The sequence below is a fragment of the Poromitra crassiceps genome (genome assembly GCF_964638095.1).
Source record: "Poromitra crassiceps genome assembly, chromosome: 8".
Lineage (NCBI taxonomy): Eukaryota > Metazoa > Chordata > Actinopteri > Beryciformes > Melamphaidae > Poromitra > Poromitra crassiceps.
This window is the reverse complement of record NC_139629.1, coordinates 28,614,273-28,639,500: the sequence shown is the minus strand read 5'-3', so window position 1 is coordinate 28,639,500 and position 25,228 is coordinate 28,614,273. Positions and strand designations below refer to the sequence as shown.

Here is a 25,228-nt window from a genome sequence, read left to right as displayed (position 1 = left end):
GACTATACTAAGTGTTATGCACACAAGACGATCATTACCTCAGCAGCATCCTGCACGCCCGACAGTTGGTGTTCTTATCGAACGTGTGCATCTGGAAGTTATGGCTGTTGGCTGTGGCTCTGTCTGGCTTAATGTTGGACCTGGATGGTGGGAGGATAGAAGTCAATCATTACAGATGAAGGACGAGGCAGCTGATAACACAGCTGATAACACAGCTGATAACATGCCATCTGACTCACATAGCCATCTCAAACTGATAAGATGCCATCTGACTCACATAGCCATCTCAAACTGATAAGATGCCATCTGACTCACATAGCCATCTCAAACTGATAACATGCCATCTGACTCACATAGCCATCTCAAACTGATAACATGCCATCTGACTCACATAGCCATCTCAAACTGATAACATGCCATCTGACTCACATAGCCATCTCAAACTGATAACATGCCATCTGACTCACATAGCCATCTCAAACTGCTAACATGCCATCTGACTCACATAGCCATCTCAAACTGATAACATGCCATCTGACTCACATAGCCATCTCAAACTGATAACATGCCATCTGACTCACATAGCCATCTCAAACTGATAACATGCCATCTGACTCACATAGCCATCTCAAACTGATAACATGCCATCTGACTCACATAGCCATCTCAAACTGCTCCATCCACTTCCTCTTGGTGTCCTCAGTTTTGCAGAAGAACTGGAAGCCCTGTTTCCCCTGCAGGTGGATCAGGTAGAAACCATACGACCACTGGGGAGAGACAGTGAGTGAGGAACAGATGGTGGAGAGATACAGGGGTGGCAATGAAAGAGATCGACAGAGAGGCCTGTGACACCTGCATATCCATAACAATCTATACAAAAAACATAGTCTAAAAAATAAATATTAATATTAATAAATAATACTAATAAAAACATTTGATTCAGAACTAAGGGATGCCCCACATGCTGCTAAAAGCGATGCATCTGACCAAAAGCTGGAGAGCCAATCACAGAGCCAGTGGGCGGGTGCACATGCAATCAAAGCACGACACCCAACGACACCATTGGCTAATTATAGGTATTAATATAATTATAATATAATATATAGTATAATATAATTATAGGCCACCATGACAGGATGAGTTCAAACGAGCTTACCATTTTTCCACTCGACTGGTAAGCATGCAAAAAGAAAGAGAGCAGAGAAAGAGCCAGTTACACATGCAACACGGACACAGGCATGCAGATCCCAACCACAAAGCCACGTTAGATACAGGTGGAGCAATGCACCAAGGCAGTAGATGATCCTCATCACACTGACATGGTGTTTGAAGCATGAGCGAGCACAATGCAGATCTGACACTTCCATGCATTACTCATGGCTCCATATCTGACATCACCATCAGCACACTCCATCAAGCTCAAGGACATCATTTGTAATGATTGCACAGGATATGACATCATTTGTATGATTGCACAGGCAGGATATGACATCATTTGTAATGATTGCACAGGATATGACATCATTTGTAATGATTGCACAGGCAGGATATGACATCATTTGTAATGATTGCACAGGATATGACATCATTTGTAATGATTGCACAGGATATTTCACAACCTACACTTGCACCTTTGCCTAAAAAAAAAGGTTCATAAAGTGACTGACTGAGTTGACATGGACTTGAGTATCCCGGTTACTGTCGGGGTTTTGGAGTATCCCGTTTTTGTGTTTGCGCATGTAAACATCATATCCCGGTTTCAGAAACCCGGATAAGCCCTTAACCCGGTTTTGAGAAAGCCGGTTATGCTAGCTGGAGTACTCCGAAGGAACCTGGGATACTGCTGCATGTATATACACCTTATCCTGGCTTCTGACCGCAGCAGACTACCTGCGCAGGCTCGGCTTCAGCCAAGTCTCACTTCTGGAGCGATGAGGAAATGGAGTTTTGCAGAGTTGTCTCTTTCAGTGATGAAATAATTAAATACTTGGCAGCTTAGATAGGAGAAAGCATTGAAATGCTGATCTATTCAAGTCTGTAGTATACAGACTACAGGACGAAGACCTATTCAAGTCTGTAGTATACAGACTACAGGAGGAAGACCTATTCAAGTCTGTAGTATACAGACTACAGGACAAAGACCTATTCAAGTCTGTAGTAGACAGACTACAGGATGAAGGTGTTGTGACGGGGACAGACCACCGTGAAGATGGTCTTGGCCCAAAAAAGTCACACGCACCCAATACAAGCAGGCCCGTAGCTACCATTGAGGACACCGAGGTCATGGTATTTTCCACACACACAAAAAAAAAAAAAAAATTTTTTTTTTTTGAAAAATAGCCCCGGTCCCCAGATCTATTAATCTGTCATTGATGTTTTAATGCGACAGTTGATCGGAAATGCAACAATTTGCTTCCTCTCTGTGTGCTATAGAAGGAAGAGAGATAACTCACAACATTCAGATTTTGCATTGAGGCTAGATTGGGGCTAGACTTTGGGGACAGTTCTATTGAAGTGAATGGGTAAGTAACTCCCCTGTAAGTGATGTTTGTGTAGATGGGCCATTGTATTTAATTGAGCAGTATTCTGCCATGTGACCTGTATGCAGAATATAAATTATATCATATGGGGAGACATTTATTTTTTGTATCATTTTAACACATTGAGTGCCAGCCATTTTTTCATCCTGTAGGTAAGTTGTGCCAGGTTTTTTTTTGAGGATTCTGGCTCATTTTACAAGAGCCGAGGATTATTTTCTGTTAAGAATTCATGAACACCAATCATCTAAAAATAACTAATAGAATGTGTGCTTTCTCTGTCTAAAAGAGTTAGTTTGCAGAGTTAGTAGTTATGTAGATATTAGCCGTTGAGTACAGCATGGTTTCAGCGTCTGGAAATTTATTCAGAGATAAATGGCTTTTTGTGAAATTCGACAGAACAGTCACTTTAACCATTCATTTTTGGCATCAGTAAGACCGTCAGACATTCTAAACAATAGTTTTGAACAGTAATTTCCTCCATAACAACAGGAAACACCCCTCTCATTCAAACTCCTCCCTCCATGTGTCTTCTCCTCCTTCCTCCTGGCTCTACAGCGGGCGTGTCAGAAGCGCGTTGCTGCTGCCTGCCTGCCTGCCTGCGTGCCTGCCTGCCTGCTTGCCTGCGTGCGGACGCTCCTTGTGCGAGTCAAGATGGGCCGGGGAATGCGTGGGCGATGGGCAGATGTTGATTCTGGCCTTTCTGAGGTGTTTCAAAGTGTGTTTCACCTATAATCTATTTTGCAAATCGCTCTCCGCTCTCTGTGTGCGGCTGCCTGCGCGGCCGCTCTCGGGCAAGACAAGTGTGGAATGGATTACTGTAAAATCGCCTCGCCATTTCCTTGAATGAATGGCTTGCTCCCGCGGCAGTTTTTTCTTTGATTTCGCTCGTCTGGGGGAGCACTGTCAACACTTAGTGGGTCGGTAAAATAGATTATACACATTCTCTTGCTCCAATAGTGATCTCGAAGATGTAAAAGTTGTTGATTGATGTCCCACCGTCAAAAAAAAAAAATGTTTATGTAAGACGAGTTATTTCGGCTCTGGCACTCAAGCGTTGGATTATGTAAGACGAATTATCTCGGCTATGGCACTTAACGTGTTAAGGCAACAGCACAGTAAAGAGGATATTAATCTAACATGATGTATGTAGTTCTTTATAGATCTAGCCTCTTCATTTTGCTCTCAAAGTGCACCATATTGAAGCATTTTACTTTAAAATGGACAAAATTTTCTATCCGGGGGGGCACAGCCCCCCCTGGGCCCGCCACGCCGCGCTAAAATGACCTCGGTATTTCTCAAACCCTGGCTACGGGCCTGAATACAAGCAAAAATAATAATAATAATAATAATGACACCGGTTTGTATTGTAAAGATCACAGGCGCCTGCACAAATAGCATGCAGTGATCAGTAACCAGGATACTACTACTTATCATGTATACAGGGATATGAGTAACCTGCTTTCTCTGTGTTCCATGTAAACGCCATATCCTGAATATGCTCAAAACCAGGATAAGCATCATAACCAGGATCGTCAACTCCATGTGAACGCAGTCACTGTCTGATCTGTGTCTCTGAAAACCCAAAGGCCTGCCCAACGCATGTCTTACCTTTTTCATGTCTCTGTTGTTCATGGGGTCGTCAGACATTTTATACGACTGCAGCTCGATAATCTCTTTGAGCTCATAGCTGTAGCCCTTCCTCTTGCAGACAATGACCACTTTATCAAACAGGAATATATACCTAAAGACAACGCACAGTTTATCAAACAGGAATATATACCTAAAGACAACGCACAGGCATTGTTGGGCAGTGAGAATACATCATTGCTTGTGTTGCGTTATGTTTGAATGTCACTACAGAGGTTGAGCTCACCTGTCCTGCTTTGTCCGGTTGACGATAGAGGACACCTTCAGTTCTCCATCGATCTTTGGCCTGCCGTACTCCTCCAGCTTCACCTGCTGCTGCGCTCACACACACAATGCTCAGGTCAAATCCACTGCACACTAAATATCATGATGAATGATAAACAATGCAGATAATCCTCGTCATCAGACATAGAATCTAACCAATCAACAGCAGTTATACATTTCTCTAAGAATGTTTCATCCCATGAAGTTATAGGAGAAAGTAAGCCTGACTTTCAGAGCGCTGTTTAATCCAAAATACTACAACTTGGCTGCTAGGTGACCCTCGCCTCATTAGCATGAGTCTTTGAGTGAATGGCAGAATGGCTTGTGTCAGGAATATAATGAGGTACAAGCACAGCTCGTTAAAGCACAGCTCGTTAAAGCACAGCTCGTTACGAAGAGCTTCCACTGGTGCTTCCTGAGGCTACAGCGACAGCACAGATACACACAGGCCCTACACATTAACCCAGTGACTGTGTTTACACCTCAGTAGAGAGGGAATGAGAGAGAGAGGGCAGAGTGGGGTGAGAGAGAGAGGGCAGAGTGGGGTGAGAGAGAGAGGGCAGAGGGGGGTGAGAGAGAGAGAGAGAGAGAGGGAGAGGGCAGAGGGGGGTGAGAGAGAGAGAGGGAGAGGGCAGAGGGGGGTGAGAGAGAGAGAGAGAGAGGGCAGAGTGGGGTGAGAGAGAGAGAGAGAGAGGGCAGAGTGGGGTGAGAGAGAGAGGGCAGAGGGGGGTGAGAGAGAGAGGGAGAGAGAGAGAGAGAGGGGGAGAGAGAGAGAGAGAGAGAGAGAGGGCAGAGGGGGGTGAGAGAGAGAGAGGGAGAGAGAGAGAGGGTGAGAGAGAGAGGGCAGAGGGGGGTGAGAGAGAGAGAGAGAGAGAGAGAGAGAGGGCAGAGGGGGGTGAGAGAGAGAGAGAGGGAGAGAGAGGGCAGAGGGGGGTGAGAGAGAGAGACAGAGAGAGAGAGGGAGAGAGGGAGAGAGAGAGAGGGAGAGAGAGAGAGGGCAGAGGGGGGTGAGAGAGGGAGAGAGAGAGGGTGAGAGAGAGAGGGCAGAGGGGGGTGAGAGAGAGAGAGAGAGAGAGGGCAGAGGGGGGTGAGAGAGAGAGAGGGAGAGAGAGAGAGGGAGAGAGAGAGAGGGCAGAGGGGGGTGAGAGAGAGAGAGATGGAAAGTATAACTTGTCTGTTCATGCTCTGGGAGACGACTGTAAATGATGTATTTGGGGCATTATAATTGTAGAGGACGATGACAGGAGACAAGGAATGATGTGAAGTGTTCTCAGGAAAAAGGAGATTTTGTGTGGCCATATTGAGATTTTAAGGATGGCTAACGGCTCTCTGATGCTCATCATATTATCAGAAATGGAAAATTCCATGCTTGTGATGTATTAGTGTTGGCATATCAGAGCTCTGCTGTCTAAACAAAACAAAAAATTAATTTCATTTCTGGCATTTTATGGGGCATTAGGAAGCAAAATAATTTGATTATAAACAATGCAATTCTTACAAAATGATATTTGCTTAAAATGGACCTAAAGCTGGAGTGAGACTAGGTGTCTACATGATGCCATTGCTGTCGTGGCTGGTAATAATCCTGGAATACATTTTTTCCTAGAACAATTCTAATAAGTGACACCATTTCAAGGAGTTAAGAGATGAGAATACTTACAAGGTTCTCAATAGAACTTTGGAATTCGCTAATTTTCTTCAGTGTCTCGTTGTCCCTTTTGACTTCGTTGATGTACATGGCCAGGTCCTGAGAGAGCAAGGTGGAGATGGTTTTTCAGCCTTATAGCTACACATCTTTCTGACATCTGTCATATCATATCATATCATGGAACATTTACTTTGAAGAGCTGACAAAGCTTTGACGTGTAACACTGTATACTTACATAATTTCCAAGTGCACGCACGCGCACGCGCACACACACACACACACACAGATAAAACACACACACGCGCACACACACACACACACACACAGATAAAACACACACCTGCATAGCCTCCAACGCCTCCTTGAGCTGCTGTCTCTCTGGTCGGTCAGCTGAGTGAGTCACAAGTTCCTGTGGAGGAAGACTCATGTTAGAATTTTAAATTTTTATTTTGAAACAAAAACAACAAACACACTCATGCCTCTATCCCCATGTAATTATCAGTGCGGCAGCAAGAGAGCAAACACAATGAAAGTTACCGTCTTGTCCCTGGCCCTTTCTCTTCCACTGTTTGCATAAACACATAAATAGCTGATGGAAATGCATGGTGCAAAGTAAACAGCTCATCCTATTCTAATGAGCAGTGTTTGTGTGGAGAGATGCACAGGTGACGGACAGGAAGGCTGTTCTGTGATAACGAATGGGTGTGAAAGCGGATGTGGCTAGTAATGAGGCCCAGCTGAACACCATCCACAGCAGCACACAGTGAGTACACGCACATGAGAATAACAAACAACAGAACGCCAGAAAGATGGCTAACTAGCTTCCTGCGTTCGGCTAGCACGATTAGCGGTGTTTTATGCTAACGAGGCAACAGTAAATGATGCATGGCCAATCCAAAAGAAATAAGTCACTGTGTTTTGTCGCCTATTAGTGTCATTGTGAAAATGGCAGAATGCAGTGCAGCTGCACCGCTCTGCCACGTTGTGTCAAAGTGTCGTCAGCAGTGTCGGAGATATCAAGTGTGACAGATGAACAAAGAAGAAAAGGAAAATAACAAATAAAAAAGGAGATCAAATGTCATGATGAAGTATGCTCAACATACTAAGATAAATAATAATAATACCCAGACTTATCCTTTGTTTTGCTGGAGTATATGAACATGCGGGTTCATAAAATGCTATTAATGAATCAGATCCAAACACTATTTGAGAAGACAAACAGTTCGATGGGCCACTTCTCAGCGACTGAACCCAAAGTAGAGCACACGATTCACTGGAAAAATGTATTAATAAGGTGCTATTAATACATTTTATTAACAAGGTGCTATTAATACATTTTTCCAATGAATGGTGTGCTCCAGTCTCCTCTTTGGGTTCAGTCGCTGAGAAGGGGCCTATTGAACCTTCTTTGTAGTATACAGTATTGTCCTATTCTGAGAGCGCCAGGGGCTGAAGATCAGGAGATTCCATCAACACTGGAGTCTATTCTGAGAGCGCCAGGGGCTGAAGATCAGGAGATTCCATCAACACTGAGAGCACCAGGGGCTGAAGATCAGGAGATTCCATCAACACTGTGAGAGCACCAGGGGCTGAAGATCAGGAGATTCCATCAACACTGGAGTCTATTCTGAGAGCGCCAGGGGCTGAAGATCAGGAGATTCCATCAACACTGAGAGCACCAGGGGCTGAAGATCAGGAGATTCCATCAACACTGGAGTCTTTTTTAAATAACTGTGCTAAATTTAGTTTAGCTACAGGACACGCTTTCCTTTTCCGCATCGGCTAGTCACTAATAACGTTAATGCATAAACACACCGCATAGAAGAGGTCAACTCGTCTCACAACAACAGTGGAGAATGAGTGTAAAGTCACGGTGCAAGTTGCTATTTAGACTGTAAACAGTGGAGCACGGACACGGAAAAGGAAGTGACGGTGGCAGGAGAGGCGCGCTGTACAGGAAGCTGGGAAAAACGCTAGGGCTGTTCCCAGAGTCTGATTTTCAAATAGAAATAGACTCTGGGTTCCCAGATTGCAAAGAGGGTGACATGAGTTGAATGCTACAGTACAAAGAGGGTGAGATGAGGAGCTCATGCAGGGGGCGGACTCGGGACAGGGGTCTTGAGGACTTGCAGTGTGTGGTGGTGAGATGAGGAGCTCATGCAGGGGGCGGACTCGGGACAGGGGTCTTGGTGAGGAGCTCATGCAGGGGGGGACTCGGGACAGGGGTCTTGATGAGGAGCTCATGCAGGGGGCGGACTCGGGACAGGGGTCTTGAGGGAGCTCATGCAGGGGGCGGACTCGGGACAGGGGTCTTGAGGACTCGGGACAGGGGTCTTGAGGACTTGCAGTGTGTGGTGGTGGATTCCAGGTTTCTTCTGGAAATGTTGTTTTGATGTTTGTTTTTTTGTTCAGGATTGTCTTTGCTTTGTCGGGTGCCGCTGATCGGTGGATGTTGAGAGCGAGGGGGAGAGAGAGTGGGGGTTTGTGTGTGTGGGAGGGTTGTATTTGTTTTGTTGTGTTTGTTGTACAAAACCTGTGTTGTGATACTTGCAATGACAGCTGATAATTGTACAGGGAAAAATTTAATAAACATATTATAAAAAAAAAAAAAGAGGGTGACATGAGTTGAATGCTACAGTACAAAGAGGGTGACATGAGTTGAATGCTACAGTACAAAGAGGGTGACATGAGTTGAATGCTACAGTACAAAGAGGGTGACATGAGTTGAATGCTACAGTACAAAGAGGGTGACATGAGTTGAGTTTCCACCCCCAAGAACAAATATGGAGACACCCCGCTGTGAAATCTATACACCACCCAGAACATTGTGTAAAGATGTGCCCTTAGGCGTGATTGGACATACATGCACGCGCACACGCGCGCGCGCGCGCACACACACACACACACACACACACACACACACACACACACACACACACACACACACACACACACACACACACACACACACTCACACACGACTTGTGGGCCTGCATGCCCTGAGGCCACAGCATAGTAATCCTTTACTGCAAAGCCGTGGGAAGCAGTGAAATGGGGTGCATTTAATGTGATTAGAGCACGCCTGATTTGACCTGCATGGCTGATTTGACCTCGGTGCCTAGCAGGGGATCCCATTAGAGGAGTCACAGAGCGCTGTGCGTCACCTCACAGTCACCTGACCTCACAGTCACCTGACCTCACAGTCACCTGACCTCACAGTCACCTGGCACAACGCTCACCTGTCAGCCCGCTGAGCCCACATCAGCAGCTCATGCTCATTCATCATTGAGATGCTTAGTCAATGAATCATGTGGTGTCTTCAGGGGTGGGAAGAGCACTAGAACATCCTACTCAACTATGTTTACCTTGCTGACATTTTAGTAGAAGAAAAACTAATCTAGATTCTTTTCATTTGAAAATGTCTAAATTACAAAATAAAGTGCACAAACAAAGTAAACCCACGTTTTTCCTTTCCATCTTTTCCTGACTAACTGACTTCATTGTGAATGGCTCCAGAATTGGCCAAATTACAGCTGTTACTTTTGTCGCTGATGAGGAGCCAACATTTGTATTAGCTAAGTACAGTACTTCAGTAAAAACACACTCAAGTAAAAGTAAATTTAACTTAAAAGGAAAAAAGTAGTAGTTGTGGCCAGTCAAAGCTCACTAACAGAGATACACAGACACTTCACAGGATAACGCGTCATCATTCAGAAGCCACGCCCAAGACGGGGGAAAACAGAACTCCCCGCTCCAATCCTGGCGTTCTCCTATGTCACGTGCATGGTTGCGTGTTGTACAAAAAGATCGTATATACGGAAGATGAACACTCCAACGTACTTCCTTGACAGCTAGATCCACATTTTTCTTCTCGCCAATTCTCAATGGCTTCCTTGTTTTGCTCAGGAGTACAAAAAAACTTTAACTGGTGATTTTTTACATTTGTTGTCTGTGCAGCCCCACCACACAACAGCTTTTAGCTATGTTTAATTCAAGGAAAATGACGCTGGTGTGTGGAAATGAACGGAGCGTTTCCCCCGTGATGGGTGTGGCCTATTTCATGCAGTGTCTCTATAGTCACTAAACACCGGCCTCAAAAATGACCACAGAAGTGAATCAACACCTCTGTGACTCAAGAGCTCTGTGACCTCTGTGACCTCTGTGACTCACTCAACAAAAAACCAGAGTCAATCTTGAGCTTCACAAAGCTGCTATTTATGGAAGAGATGCCACTCAGAAAACAGCTTATATCTAAGGCCAGATTAGAAATACATGTAACATTCTGCGAGTGAACCTTGTGCAAAGGACTCCAAAAACATGAGCGATGGAACAAGGTAACATGTTCTGATGAGTGAGTGCTCTTTCGGCCTACATTTAGAGGGCTTTTAGAAAGCCACACTGTCTGTTGCAAGCTGTTCAACAGTGTGATGGAGCTGGAATGGACCAGGAAGCATCTCAGGCGAGGAATATGAGGTCATTTACAGGACCAGGAAGTATCTCAGGCGAGGAATATGAGGTAATTTACAGGACCAGGAGCACCTTGTGGTGAGGTTTCCTCATGATGTTCCTCACATGATCATTCCTCCATACACACTGCCTAACATTCAATCATGCTTTCATTATCACCAGGATGAAGGTCACACAGCCTCCATAGCATCTCTAATCACTAGTGGAGATCTTCACATGAGCCAAACTTTATGAGAAGATCTGGAGCGTAAAGTGCTGTGTACATTACCACCTCCTTCATTCCTCAAAGAACTGGGGAAGTCAATGTTAGGTACCTGACATTAATATACACTACCAGTCAAACATGTGGATACACTTGATTGAATGTGCTATGCTTTTGACTATAGCCGTTTTCATCTAAAGGGTTACGGCGGAGACACACCAGAAACATCTCAGATGCAGCGCGTCATGGAAGTGTGGCCAGGCAGGAGCCTGGCTATTCACACCAGAAGCGCTCGGATTTGCTCCGCGCCAGTCACAACTTGTACTGACTTCATGCCTGGCTGATCGGTCTAAACTGTTAAAGGGATAGTTCACATTTTTTAAAGTCTAGCCCTATTTGCTACTTACCAATGATGATGTTGATTGGTAGACGTCTGGTGTGTCTCCGCCGTTAGCTATGCATAAAGGCTGGAAATGTGATTCTTAAGTTGTTGCCTGTGTGTGAATTTCTTTCCAAAGCCTTTGCCTTTCCATCAAGGCAAAGTGTGGCTGCTTTACATCATCTAAAATATTAGATAGTTTTGATTTGCGTAACACTTTTTGGGGCGCTGTCATTTTAAAATGTGGACAATAGTAAAAACAAGCAGGACGGCGGGGGCAGCCCACCCTACTCTGCCACGCTGCATTTCTAAGTTGCCCCCACACACACACACACACACACACACACACACACACACACAGCCCCCTTTTAGCCCATTGGCATGAACACACACACACACACACCCACCCACCCACCCACCCACCCACAACACACACACACACACACACACACACACACACACACACACACACACACACACACACACACACACACACACACACACACACAGCCTCCTTTTAGCCCATTGGCATGAACACACACACCCATGCACACACACTTGACCTCCATGCTAAATTTCAGCCTCCTGGGGTGAAAACTGTGGGTGGTGAACATTTTGTGGACCAACCGCCCGACAGAGTGAACTACAGTATAGTGTGAGAACTCAACCGCCCGACAGAGTGAACTACAGTATAGTGTGAGAACTCAACCGCCCGACAGAGTGAACTACAGTATAGTGTGAGAACTCAACCGCCCGACAGAGTGAACTACAGTATAGTGTGAGAACTCAACCGCCCGACAGAGTGAACTACAGTATAGTGTGAGAACTCAACCGCCCGACAGAGTGAACTACAGTATAGTGTGAGAACTCAACCGCCCGACAGAGTGAACTACAGTATAGTGTGAGAACTCAACCGCCCGACAGAGTGAACTACAGTTTGAGAACTCAGCGTTTATTTTTGTCTACCCCCTGCAAAATGAAAATGATGTGAAAGAGAATGTAGGTTTTGTAGGTGTGTGATTCCACATACCTTCAGTAGTAGGTGGTACTTCAGCACCCTCTGCATGGGAACCACCAGCAGATCCTGCAGCTTGAACTTCCCTTCCTGGACTTTCATAGTGCATTCCTAGGAAACCAGGGCAACAGCAGGTCATCATGAGTACATAGTGCAGCACAATGCGCTGTAGTACATTCCTGCTAACAAACATTCATTCATTGTGTCATTGATTGTGTCTTGTTGCACAGATTCACCAGGCATTCCATCAACAACGAGGTTGCTTTGTTCTTTCAGGGCACAAAGTCAGAGTCTTGCCAGACATTTACAACAATGACTATTTATGCTGACTGAGAACTTCCTCTATGGATGGATTTCTCAAACTCTGTGACTGACTACAAGAGGAGCCAACACTAGTAAGGGCACAGCACACACTGGATGTGTGTATTAGTTCCATAAGAAACCATTCTGTATCATCCTATAAGGCTTTGGCACAATGCTCCAACACTGTATAGGACTAGCATTGTTTATTCCTGGTGTTTCTGTGCCTGTGCAGTAATGGGGGACATAACATCCTTTTTAAAAGCAACATTCTTGTGTAAGTAGACAGTGAGAAGCCATTTTACTCTGTTACAAAGCTCAGGGCACTACCTCCTCCAACCTTTCTACAAGGTTTTGTGCTGTTACGTGAATCCGCCTCTTTGTGACCCATAACTACGCCCCTTTTGACCAGCGGGCGTGGAAAGTTCATCAGTTCTAAGTTGGCCCATGAACTCCTTTTCTACCAAGTTTCGCGCAAATCCGTTTAGAACTTTTTGAGATATCCTACAGACAAACAGACAAACAAGGGCAAAAATAATGGCCTCCTGGCCAACTCCGTTGGTGGAGATAATAATATATAACATGTATGTTTTGTGTATTATTGGGTCTTTTTGCAGATGTCCAGCAAATGAACGGGTTGTCTGAGGGACATTACCTCTACTTTCATTTTGACGTCCTCTCGCGTCGCTATAAGCTCATCCAGTGTCTTCTGGGCACTCTCCATGTGGCTACAGTACTGGCCGTAGATCAACAACCTGTGGAAAGACAAGAAGATTCACCTGTTATCCTCAATATGCTACTACCACAGTCTGTCATCCTTCACTTAACTTAACTTAACTTAACTTAACTTAACTTAACTTAACTTAACTTACCACAGTCTGTCATCCTTCAGATTACTACCACAGTCTGTCATCCTTCAGATTACTTTATGCTACTACCACAGTCTGTCATCCTTCAGATTACTTTATGCTACTACCACAGTCTGTCATCCTTCAGATTACTTTATGCTACTACCACAGTCTGTCATCCTTCAGATTACTTTATGCTACTACCACAGTCTGTCATCCTTCAGATTACTTTATATCCTCAATATGCTACTACCACAGTCTGTCATCCTTCAGATTACTACCACAGTCTGTCATCCTTCAGATTACTACCACAGTCTGTCATCCTTCAGATTACTACCACAGTCTGTCATCCTTCAGATTACTACCACAGTCTGTCATCCTTCAGATTACTTTATATCCTCAATATGCTACTACCACAGTCTGTCATCCTTCAGATTACTTTATATCCTCAATATGCTACTACCACAGTCTGTCATCCTTCAGATTACTTTATATCCTCAATATGCTACTACCACAGTCTGTCATCCTTCAGATTACTTTATATCCTCAATATGCTACTACCACAGTCTGTCATCCTTCAGATTACTTTATGCTACTACCACAGTCTGTCATCCTTCAGATTACTTTATGCTACTACCACAGTCTGTCATCCTTCAGATTACTTTATATCCTCAATATGCTACTACCACAGTCTGTCATCCTTCAGATTACTTTATATCCTCAATATGCTACTACCACAGTCTGTCATCCTTCAGATTACTTTATATCCTCAATATGCTACTACCACAGTCTGTCATCCTTCAGATTACTTTATGCTACTACCACAGTCTGTCATCCTTCAGATTACTTTATGCTACTACCACAGTCTGTCATCCTTCAGATTACTTTATATCCTCAATATGCTACTACCACAGTCTGTCATCCTTCAGATTACTTTATGCTACTACCACAGTCTGTCATCCTTCAGATTACTTTATGCTACTACCACAGTCTGTCATCCTTCAGATTACTTTATATCCTCAATATGCTACTACCACAGTCTGTCATCCTTCAGATTACTTTATATCCTCAATATGCTACTACCACAGTCTGTCATCCTTCAGATTACTACCACAGTCTGTCATCCTTCAGATTACTTTATGCTACTACCACAGTCTGTCATCCTTCAGATTACTTTATATCCTCAATATGCTACTACCACAGTCTGTCATCCTTCAGATTACTTTATATCCTCAATATGCTACTACCACAGTCTGTCATCCTTCAGATTACTTTATATCCTCAATATGCTACTACCACAGTCTGTCATCCTTCAGATTACTTTATGCTACTACCACAGTCTGTCATCCTTCAGATTACTTTATATCCTCAATATGCTACTACCACAGTCTGTCATCCTTCAGATTACTACCACAGTCTGTCATCCTTCAGATTACTTTATGCTACTACCACAGTCTGTCATCCTTCAGATTACTTTATGCTACTACCACAGTCTGTCATCCTTCAGATTACTTTATATCCTCAATATGCTACTACCACAGTCTGTCATCCTTCAGATTACTACCACAGTCTGTCATCCTTCAGATTACTTTATGCTACTACCACAGTCTGTCATCCTTCAGATTACTTTATGCTACTACCACAGTCTGTCATCCTTCAGATTACTTTATATCCTCAATATGCTACTACCACAGTCTGTCATCCTTCAGATTACTTTATATCCTCAATATGCTACTACCACAGTCTGTCATCCTTCAGATTACTTTATATCCTCAATATGCTACTACCACAGTCTGTCATCCTTCAGATTACTTTATATCCTCAATATGCTACTACCACAGTCTGTCATCCTTCAGATTACTTTATGCTACTACCACAGTCTGTCATCCTTCAGATTACTTTATGCTACTACCACAGTCTGTCATCCTTCAGATTACTTTATATCCTCAATATGCTACTACCACAGTCTGTCATCCTTCAGATTACTTTATATCCTCAATATGCTACTACCACAGTCTGTCATCCTTCAGATTACTTTATATCCTCAATATGCTACTACCACAGTCTGTCATCCTTCAGATTACTTTATGCTACTACCACAGTCTGTCATCCTTCAGATTACTTTATATCCTCAATATGCTACTACCACAGTCTGTCATCCTTCAGATTACTTTATATCCTCAATATGCTACTACCACAGTCTGTCATCCTTCAGATTACTACCACAGTCTGTCATCCTTCAGATTACTTTATGCTACTACCACAGTCTGTCATCCTTCAGATTACTTTATATCCTCAATATGCTACTACCACAGTCTGTCATCCTTCAGATTACTTTATATCCTCAATATGCTACTACCACAGTCTGTCATCCTTCAGATTACTTTATATCCTCAATATGCTACTACCACAGTCTGTCATCCTTCAGATTACTTTATGCTACTACCACAGTCTGTCATCCTTCAGATTACTTTATATCCTCAATATGCTACTACCACAGTCTGTCATCCTTCAGATTACTTTATATCCTCAATATGCTACTACCACAGTCTGTCATCCTTCAGATTACTACCACAGTCTGTCATCCTTCAGATTACTTTATGCTACTACCACAGTCTGTCATCCTTCAGATTACTTTATGCTACTACCACAGTCTGTCATCCTTCAGATTACTTTATGCTACTACCACAGTCTGTCATCCTTCAGATTACTTTATATCCTCAATATGCTACTACCACAGTCTGTCATCCTTCAGATTACTTTATATCCTCAATATGCTACTACCACAGTCTGTCATCCTTCAGATTACTTTATGCTACTACCACAGTCTGTCATCCTTCAGATTACTTTATGCTACTACCACAGTCTGTCATCCTTCAGATTACTTTATATCCTCAATATGCTACTACCACAGTCTGTCATCCTTCAGATTACTACCACAGTCTGTCATCCTTCAGATTACTTTATGCTACTACCACAGTCTGTCATCCTTCAGATTACTTTATGCTACTACCACAGTCTGTCATCCTTCAGATTACTACCACAGTCTGTCATCCTTCAGATTACTTTATGCTACTACCACAGTCTGTCATCCTTCAGATTACTTTATGCTACTACCACAGTCTGTCATCCTTCAGATTACTTTATATCCTCAATATGCTACTACCACAGTCTGTCATCCTTCAGATTACTTTATGCTACTACCACAGTCTGTCATCCTTCAGATTACTTTATGCTACTACCACAGTCTGTCATCCTTCAGATTACTTTATGCTACTACCACAGTCTGTCATCCTTCAGATTACTTTATGCTACTACCACAGTCTGTCATCCTTCAGATTACTTTATATCCTCAATATGCTACTACCACAGTCTGTCATCCTTCAGATTACTTTATATCCTCAATATGCTACTACCACAGTCTGTCATCCTTCAGATTACTTTATGCTACTACCACAGTCTGTCATCCTTCAGATTACTTTATGCTACTACCACAGTCTGTCATCCTTCAGATTACTTTATGCTACTACCACAGTCTGTCATCCTTCAGATTACTTTATGCTACTACCACAGTCTGTCATCCTTCAGATTACTACCACAGTCTGTCATCCTTCAGATTACTTTATGCTACTACCACAGTCTGTCATCCTTCAGATTACTTTATGCTACTACCACAGTCTGTCATCCTTCAGATTACTTTATATCCTCAATATGCTACTACCACAGTCTGTCATCCTTCAGATTACTTTATGCTACTACCACAGTCTGTCATCCTTCAGATTACTTTATGCTACTACCACAGTCTGTCATCCTTCAGATTACTTTATGCTACTACCACAGTCTGTCATCCTTCAGATTACTTTATGCTACTACCACAGTCTGTCATCCTTCAGATTACTTTATATCCTCAATATGCTACTACCACAGTCTGTCATCCTTCAGATTACTTTATATCCTCAATATGCTACTACCACAGTCTGTCATCCTTCAGATTACTTTATGCTACTACCACAGTCTGTCATCCTTCAGATTACTTTATGCTACTACCACAGTCTGTCATCCTTCAGATTACTTTTGAGAAGAAATAAACCCCATGTTGGCAAAATAAACTATACGAATAATTGTGGAGAAATGTTTGACAGGCCAAGTATAACTATTTCCTTTTTGAGTAGTTAATGACATGCTTAATTACATAATTGCATGCTATACCAAAAGGGCCGTTACAGTCGAACGCATCTCACAAATATTAGAGCTCTGAATCGTGACACATAATGGCATAAATAGCAGTTAGAGAAATGTTCAAATATATTTGCTGTCATCACAGGAAAATTCAAATGTTCTTGTATGAATGCATCGTCCTCTGTGGGTCTGTGGGAACATTTGAAAGCACTTGACTTATAAAACCCTTTCACAACCCGTTGTTTAGAACAATTACAATCTAAAAAAAACAAGCGTCTGTTTCTTCATTTCTAAAAAAGTTGTGATTTGAAAATATGAAAATAAAATATATCTAAAAGCAGTGATATATTACTCAAAGGGAAGGGAAATTCTGCTGCTATAGTCCACAATTAGCTGAGAACTGGCTAATGTCTGTGAGCAATGTAAGCCATAATAATGTAGATACAACAGAATGACAGATAAGAACAGTATTTTAGAGGTTGGGGTGAGAGCCTCTTTTCACTGCAGGGGGCAGATTTCAATGTGAATACATGGATTCAGATGAGGAACATACTGCACAGTACTGTATATAGCATGAATAAGTCATGAATGATCTTGTATCCCAGGGCAATATTGTGGTTTGTAGCATTCTCTTGCCAATAAGCTGTACTCACAGTGCACTAATGAAATATAGTGGTTTATATCGATAGCTTTGAACGGTTCCTGTTATCTCTATGTAAGGAGGGGGGATCTCTTAATTTGGGCCGGAGAGGATAGGGAGACTGTGTTAATTACACATTACAATAGAGCACCCCGAGAAAGATGTCTGAGTTCAACTTGGATGTAGTTCAAAGTCATCGAGCCTCGAGGATGCCCCCCGCAGGTGGCCCATATTTCTCCTGCTCACTCACTGACTCTAAACTAGGACACTGGCATGGCCGCTCATGCCAAAACCCATCTGCTAGCATTGGCACTGAAGTGTCTTAATGTGACTCTTGCAGAGCAAGGCTGTGCAGAGTGCTGCCACCCTGAAGTCTACTGTAACCTCACCTCTGACTGATCTTTGATGGAGATGAGAGAGAGAGAGAGAGAGAGAGAGAGGATATTTCATATGAGATCAAAAGAGCAGCGGTGCAGCTACAGACTAAAAAGAAAAAGGTAAAATGGTAGGTTCCTGCTCATACTTGCTTCCACTCATATACAGATCCTTTCCAAAAAAAATTAGAATATCATGGAAATAACATGGATGACCGTGGGCTTCAGCAGATTGTCAAGCAAAGACGATTCAAAACTTGGCGGAGATTCAGAGGGAGTGGACTGAGGCTGGAGTCAGTCATAACTGAGAAGTAACTGCTGATTTTCTTCACACTATTCTAATTTCTTGAAATACTGTTTTGGGGGTTTTCTGGAGCTGTAGGCCAAAACGATGAAAAATGAAACAAATAAAGGCTCGACATATTTCACTTTGTGTGTAATGAATCTATAATCTATGAAAGTTTCACTTTTTGAAAGGAAGTATGGAAAAAAAACTAACTTGTTTTGATATTCAAATGTTTTGGAAAGGATCTGTACTATAGCTGGAAGGAAGTAGTGTTTTTTGTACATGAAGATTTCTATTGTAGAACGAATGATATCCTTTAGTTCTTCACACACACCATCTGTAAAATGTTGAGTCTGTAAATGACTGATCATCTTGTCAACAATGGCCATGGAAGGGAGTGAGATCTTTCAAATGGTGAAACTCAAGCCTGGAAGCAGATTCTTCTCCTATCCTCCAGTCAGATCATCAGAGTCAGTGCTGCAGTGATCTACCACTGATAATGGCTGCTGTCCCAGAGCTCATGCAGAGTCACGTCTACATCTTCCCCCGCTGAGGCTGCCTACGTCTTCCCCCGCTGAGGCTGCCTACGTCTTCCCCCGCTGAGGCTGCCTACGTCTTCCCCCGCTGAGGCTGCCTACGTCTTCCCCCGCTGAGGCTGCCTACGTCTTCCCCCGCTGAGGCTGCCTACGTCTTCCCCCGCTGAGGCTGCCTACGTCTTCCCCCGCTGAGGCTGCCTACGTCTTCCCCCGCTGAGGCTGCCTACGTCTTCCCCCGCTGAGGTTGCCTACGTCTTTCCCCGCTGAGGCTGCCTACGTCTTCCCCCGCTGAGGCTGCCTACGCTGGCTAAACTGGCCTAGGGCTAACAAGGAGCAGGGCCCAGATTAAGACCTGATCTACACTCTGGGAGACAGCTCCCCTCAGCGCCCACTCCTCAAGGAGGACACAGTGATTGAGATTAATGGGGTTCTTGATGTCAATTATCAGACAGCAGTTAGATTGTGCAGCATGGTGAGGATCCAGGGGCCCGAGCCAGAGACGCCCCGTCATAATGTATGTCAGCAGAGCTTCATTGGACATGAAGGTCTTCTTTTATGAGGCAATTCCATTGACAAGGAGGTGGTGGGCCGGCGCCACTGCTCCGGGAATGTGGGGATCATTATTGCACAAGGAGTTGAAGTTACTAGTCGTGGTCTCTCTCGAGCAGATAGGCTTACGGGGATGTTTAAAACGAGACGACACGTGGAAAGAGATGGTCAGTTGAAACACCAAAGCTAGTTGGGTAACGAAGGTGAAACTAGCTGGTGGAAAGGATAGGGCCGGCAGGCAGGAAATGCATTAAAGAGGTGACATTTTTCTTACCGGCCGTTTTTGTAGAATGTGCAAATTCTAGATCTTATGGATTATGTTTGTGTGTTCATTTATATTCATTTATGCGCGGCCCCATAAACAAAATGTGCTCACGGGGAACATTAAATCATGTATTTCTCACAGCAATTGCAAGAAACTAAGAGAATGAGAAAATGAGTGATTGCTTTGCTCAGCTGGTCAGGGTTAGAAAGACGCCATCCTGTGTGTGTGTGTGTGTGTGTGTGTGTGTGTGTGTGTGGACGTGTGTGTGTGTGGACGTGTGTGTATGTGTGTGTGTGTGTGTGTGCGTGTGTGTGTGTGTGTGTGTGTGAGCATGTGTGTGTGTGTGTGTGTTTCTGTGCATGTGTGTTTTCATGTGTATGTGTCACAGTGTTTGCCTGGAGCAAAGCAGCCAGATCGCCAAATGCCTGAGGGCTGACTTTCTTCACTTTCCAACAGCAACAAACAACAAGGCCATGTCCAGCTGTCCAGCAGCACCATGATGCTGGCAGGCCCAGGGCGAGGGGAGGGGCCTGGGTGAGGGGAGGGGCCTGTGTACATCATGTGATGCTGTATGAGGTGACGCAGGGACGCGTGATTTCTAACCCCACATAGGATAAGCAATAACCACGCCCTGTGGCGCCGGGATTGGCCAGGAGCATTGAAGCTTGGGACTAAAGCACCTGGGTTTTTTCATCTTTTAAAATAAAGATGTTTAAAAAACTATTGCTTGTTACATTTTCAGTGCTGTACCTTTTCTCTGGGTAAGAATTGAGCTTGAAATTAACGATATGATACATTATATTATATGAGCTATGAACGTGAACACAACACCGTTTATATTATTGCATGTTTTTGTAGATTGTGTACATTGTGTAGATTACAATTATTATGCTTATTATTATTATTACTATGCTAAGGAAATTAGGTGACCATAATTAATTTCAATGTCCGCTCTCGAAATCGCTGTCCATTCTCAAGAGCTATTCAGTTTGTTTATTAAATCGCTGGGCTGCGTGCCCTCCAGTGTTGCTCTTGGCCAATCCCGGCGCCACAGGGCGTGGTTATTGCTTATCCTATGTGGGGTTAGAAATCACGCGACAGGGACATGGCTCCTCTGCTGGACAAAAGCCCTGCATGAGGAGGACACAATTCCCTGCACATTCCACTCAAATTAATCACTAACCAATAACAAATTAATATAGGACTGCCATCGTGCACTTACACATGTTATCCATTCTGTTTCAAATAATTTGAAAAAGAAAGAAAGAGAGGAAACAAATTTCAATTAAATAAATTCACTTAAGTGAATGAAAGTGTAGCCTAAGTCAAGAAAAGTGGGAATGACTTGTGGATGCATCGTGGCTAAAAAAAATTAGCCATAATTTTTCACTGAATAGTTATGTGTTTTGCACCATGGTGGCTTAAAAATGAAAACACCTCCTGACAGAAAATGCCACCAAACAAGTTGAAAACAACTTCTGCTGAATTCAACTGATATTCTCCTTTTGGTCAGCAGAAAGGTCTGTGTCGGTGATATGTGGAAACTCAAACACACCAAACTGCCATCTGCTGGTCAAATGTTGGCTGTAGTGTTGATGGGCCATATTACAGCACACATTGGAGAACAGATTGCAAATGAGGTGCTTAATGTTTATGTTAATACATCACAACTGGTGCCATTTTATGAATATCTGCTTGTATCAAATTGTTGTCTACTGCAGTCCGCAGCTAACAATTTAAGCCAGAGATGACTTGTTTTTGTAGATCAGTTTTAAAGTTTGCACTGAAAGAAGGAGATCTGCTGTAATCTCAAGATGAACGGACTTTTCTCTAATAATCTATTACATCTCTCATTGAATAGTGTGCATATTTTGCAGCATTATTATATAATGCAAAGTACAGTAATTATACATGTTCATTGTTTATCAAAACTATCATTATAAAATCTTATATGCTGAATACAGACACGAATGACACTTTAATTTTGTTAACATTTTGAAATGAGCTCATGTTAAATTCAGTTAATTTAAAGTGCATCAATTTGCATATCAGAACACATTCTGGTGAACAACTAAATAACTGGTAATAAGTAGAGGGATTTGTACTTTTGTCATATTTACAATATATTGGAAAACCGAGGGAGGGAGATGTCCAGGTGGAAATCAGCCACCTTGATAAAGGCATCGGCCACAATGTGGGGAGTTGGGACTGGTGGTGTGGTGTGATCTTGTATTGGTATGTGAACCTCAGATAGACCTCAGAGCCTTGGTCATGGGGTGAGCACCGCTACTTAAAGTCATCAAGATCTATTTTGATTTTTGTTTGCTGCATTGTCTTCTCTCACTCTGGATTATCCATAATCAGACCTATTGATTTCTCCTAGATTTCTGATTTCTCCTAGATTTCTGACTGGTTTGGTATTGAGGAAGTACATGCAATGGCGTTTGAGTCAGAATTTTATGAAATAATGGATGAAATTATGTTTATAATTGATAAAGCAACACATTGACAGGCTACTGTGAAGTATGAATAAAGACATGGCATACATTTGTAAGTTATGAAACAAATATGAACCAATGATTTGTTTCACGGCTAAGGATTTAATGACTTATTCATGCAAGTTATTATGTGTTGCAAGTATTAAATAAAGCCCATGTTTATTGTATAACATCTATTAAACGTCACTTCTTGCTTCTCTGATACACAGCCTACGTAAAACGAGCTATAAATATGCTTCTAATGAGAGTTCTGCTGAATAAAAAATGCTCTAATGTCCAGCAGCAAGGCTGGGAGATAACTCAGCAGCTCCATATATCAGAACCTGATGCAGCCAGTGAGGATCCACCATCCTGAGGAATGAGCCCTCCCCTCCCTCTCCCTCAGTTCCCATCCTGTCTGAAGCTGGTTGACATGTCACAGAAGAAGTGCTGGAGCTGAAAGTAAATGCCTCTCAGTACATTATGTACAAGTATATGACACAAATTCTGCCTGCACACAGAAAAATAAAGGTGCCAAAAATGATTATTCGCAGTAATGCCATGGGAGAACCATTTCTGGTTCCACAAAGAACCTACAGTAGACCAAGGAAGAACAATTTCTGCTCTCATCTGCTGAGATACCTGCATTGTGTTTTTGTTGATCTTACCTTGACCTGCTGCATTTGCAATTGCACAAAATATACTATGGAGAGGTTTGTTTATTTTCCACATTTATGCCTCCATCACCCACCATCCAATAACTAAGACTTAGGAGCATGTTAATATTCCATAGAAACATATTCTTTGGGATATTACAAGGTTCTTTGTGGAACCAGAATTGATTGTTCTATGTCATGGAGATGCATCGTGCTGCTTTGGGACAGGTGCTGTAGCTCTACAGTCAAAAGACTCATTGAAGAATCAGCATGAAAAGAGAGAAAGTGAGGGGGGAGGATTGTGTGTGTCAGGGGAGAAAACCAAACACCACCATATCACACAACAATAGTTGTCCCAGGCCCTGACCCAGTGGGAGGGGCCCACAGAGGGCCAGTGGGAGGGGCCCAGAGAGGGCCAGTGGGAGGGGCCCAGAGAGGGCCATGCTGATTGGCCACTAAAAGAGCAGTCTTTTATTTTCTTCAAAGTGACGAATGTGGGCCAAATGTCACCTTTTCACTTTGCCCAGAAGAATACTTCCAGCAGGGTATTCATCACCTTATGTAGCCCCGCCCACTTGACCCAGTTGTGTTATGACTTCCTGTTCAAAACACTGTTCTGTTTTACCTGCTCACTAGTACTGTACTGTCACAGGAAGTGTCAACACAACAGGAAGTAACTGGCTGAGCCCTGTGTTGGAACATAAAGGCATCTTTAAGGGGAAAAGAGAAAGGAAAGACAATCTCTAAGTAGCAGAGTCGCTTCAGAGTGAGCTGTCCCTCGGTTTGGATAGTTTTGTCGTTGCAGTTTAAAAACGGTTGGTCTTCTTTTCATAGTCGGTCCTGCCACCCCCGCCTGCCTCGCTGGCTTCTTCTGTCATGCATGTTAGTTCAACAGAAAACACCATTTGGAGTAACGGCTCCCCGGGCCTTCACCCCCACCTAGGGGCCACGTCAGGCTAGTGAGGAAATCTCCCAGCAAAGCAGACGTGACAGCAGGCTGTGTGAAGCCACAGCTAATATCCGGTGACACGTGGCACCGGGGGCCCCTCACCTCCAATCAACATATCCAGCAGAGCAAAACGAGGAGAACGTAGAGCCGAGACCTCCAATCAGCACCTCGTGGTCCAGCCGTGAGGAGCAGCATCGCAAGGTGATCAGCGAGCGAGATGACTCCAGAAAGGACTTGGAACGGTCTGATGTCTATGTAGACGATAGCAACAAGAGGGCACTTCAACTGCTTCTTTAGTTGAGCAAACTGCCTCTGAGTGCACTTTGCTATTCAGTGGGGTTCTGGTTCTGTTTTAGGATGGAGTAGTAGAGATAAGCCGGTGACATTTGCAGCGTGGCCTTCAGCTCGATGACAAACGAGGGGAGGAGAAAAACGCCTTTTCCAGTGAAGTGAGAAAAAAGAAAATGAGCACATTGTTGGAAAGGTCACCGGGACTTAACAAGCACAGATAACCAAATGAAGGAGAGCGAGCCGGGTCATCAGAAACATGGGCCCGGGTGCCTGGTGGTGAGAGAAGGTTCTGTGCCTGGTGGTGAGAAAAGGTTCTGTGCCTGGTGGTGAGAGAAGGTTCTGTGTGGGTCCAAACCCCCTCCGGTCACTGCAGACAGACCTCATGATGAGGCCGGTGGTGTACATGCCAATCACACACAGAATGCCAGAACCCGTGACGCACGCCGCCATCTGCAAATCAAAAGAATCGCTCAAAATATCCCCGCCTGGCATTCTCCAGAATGTCACTGAAGGTAAATATTAACATGGTGTTTGTCATCAGTCAATGCATTTATGAATAGGAGATGAATATTCATTTATATGCCAGGACATCAGCGTTCAAGTGTTATGCTAGATATGCGTGTCGGCTGGCTGAATGTTTGTCACGGATAAAAAGTTGAAATCTATACTCTCAAACTATCTGATTAAATGTGGGTAGAGCTCATTTGCATCACAGC

At 43.5% G+C, this 25,228-nt stretch overlaps 1 protein-coding gene across 1 annotated transcript in view; it reads right to left on the bottom strand.

The window, feature by feature from the left end:
• vav2 (vav 2 guanine nucleotide exchange factor) overlaps positions 1-25,228 on the bottom strand; it is a gene marked incomplete at its 5' end in the record, with an annotated part of 379,801 nt that overhangs the window by 15,489 nt on the left and 339,084 nt on the right. The window contains 8 exons of the mRNA XM_083642062.1: positions 39-140; positions 658-767; positions 4,149-4,281; positions 4,414-4,499; positions 6,112-6,198; positions 6,440-6,508; positions 12,178-12,273; positions 13,118-13,217. Coding sequence (XP_083498188.1) covers positions 39-140; positions 658-767; positions 4,149-4,281; positions 4,414-4,499; positions 6,112-6,198; positions 6,440-6,508; positions 12,178-12,273; positions 13,118-13,217 — 783 coding nt within the window. The remainder of the gene's footprint in view (positions 1-38; positions 141-657; positions 768-4,148; positions 4,282-4,413; positions 4,500-6,111; positions 6,199-6,439; positions 6,509-12,177; positions 12,274-13,117; positions 13,218-25,228) is intronic.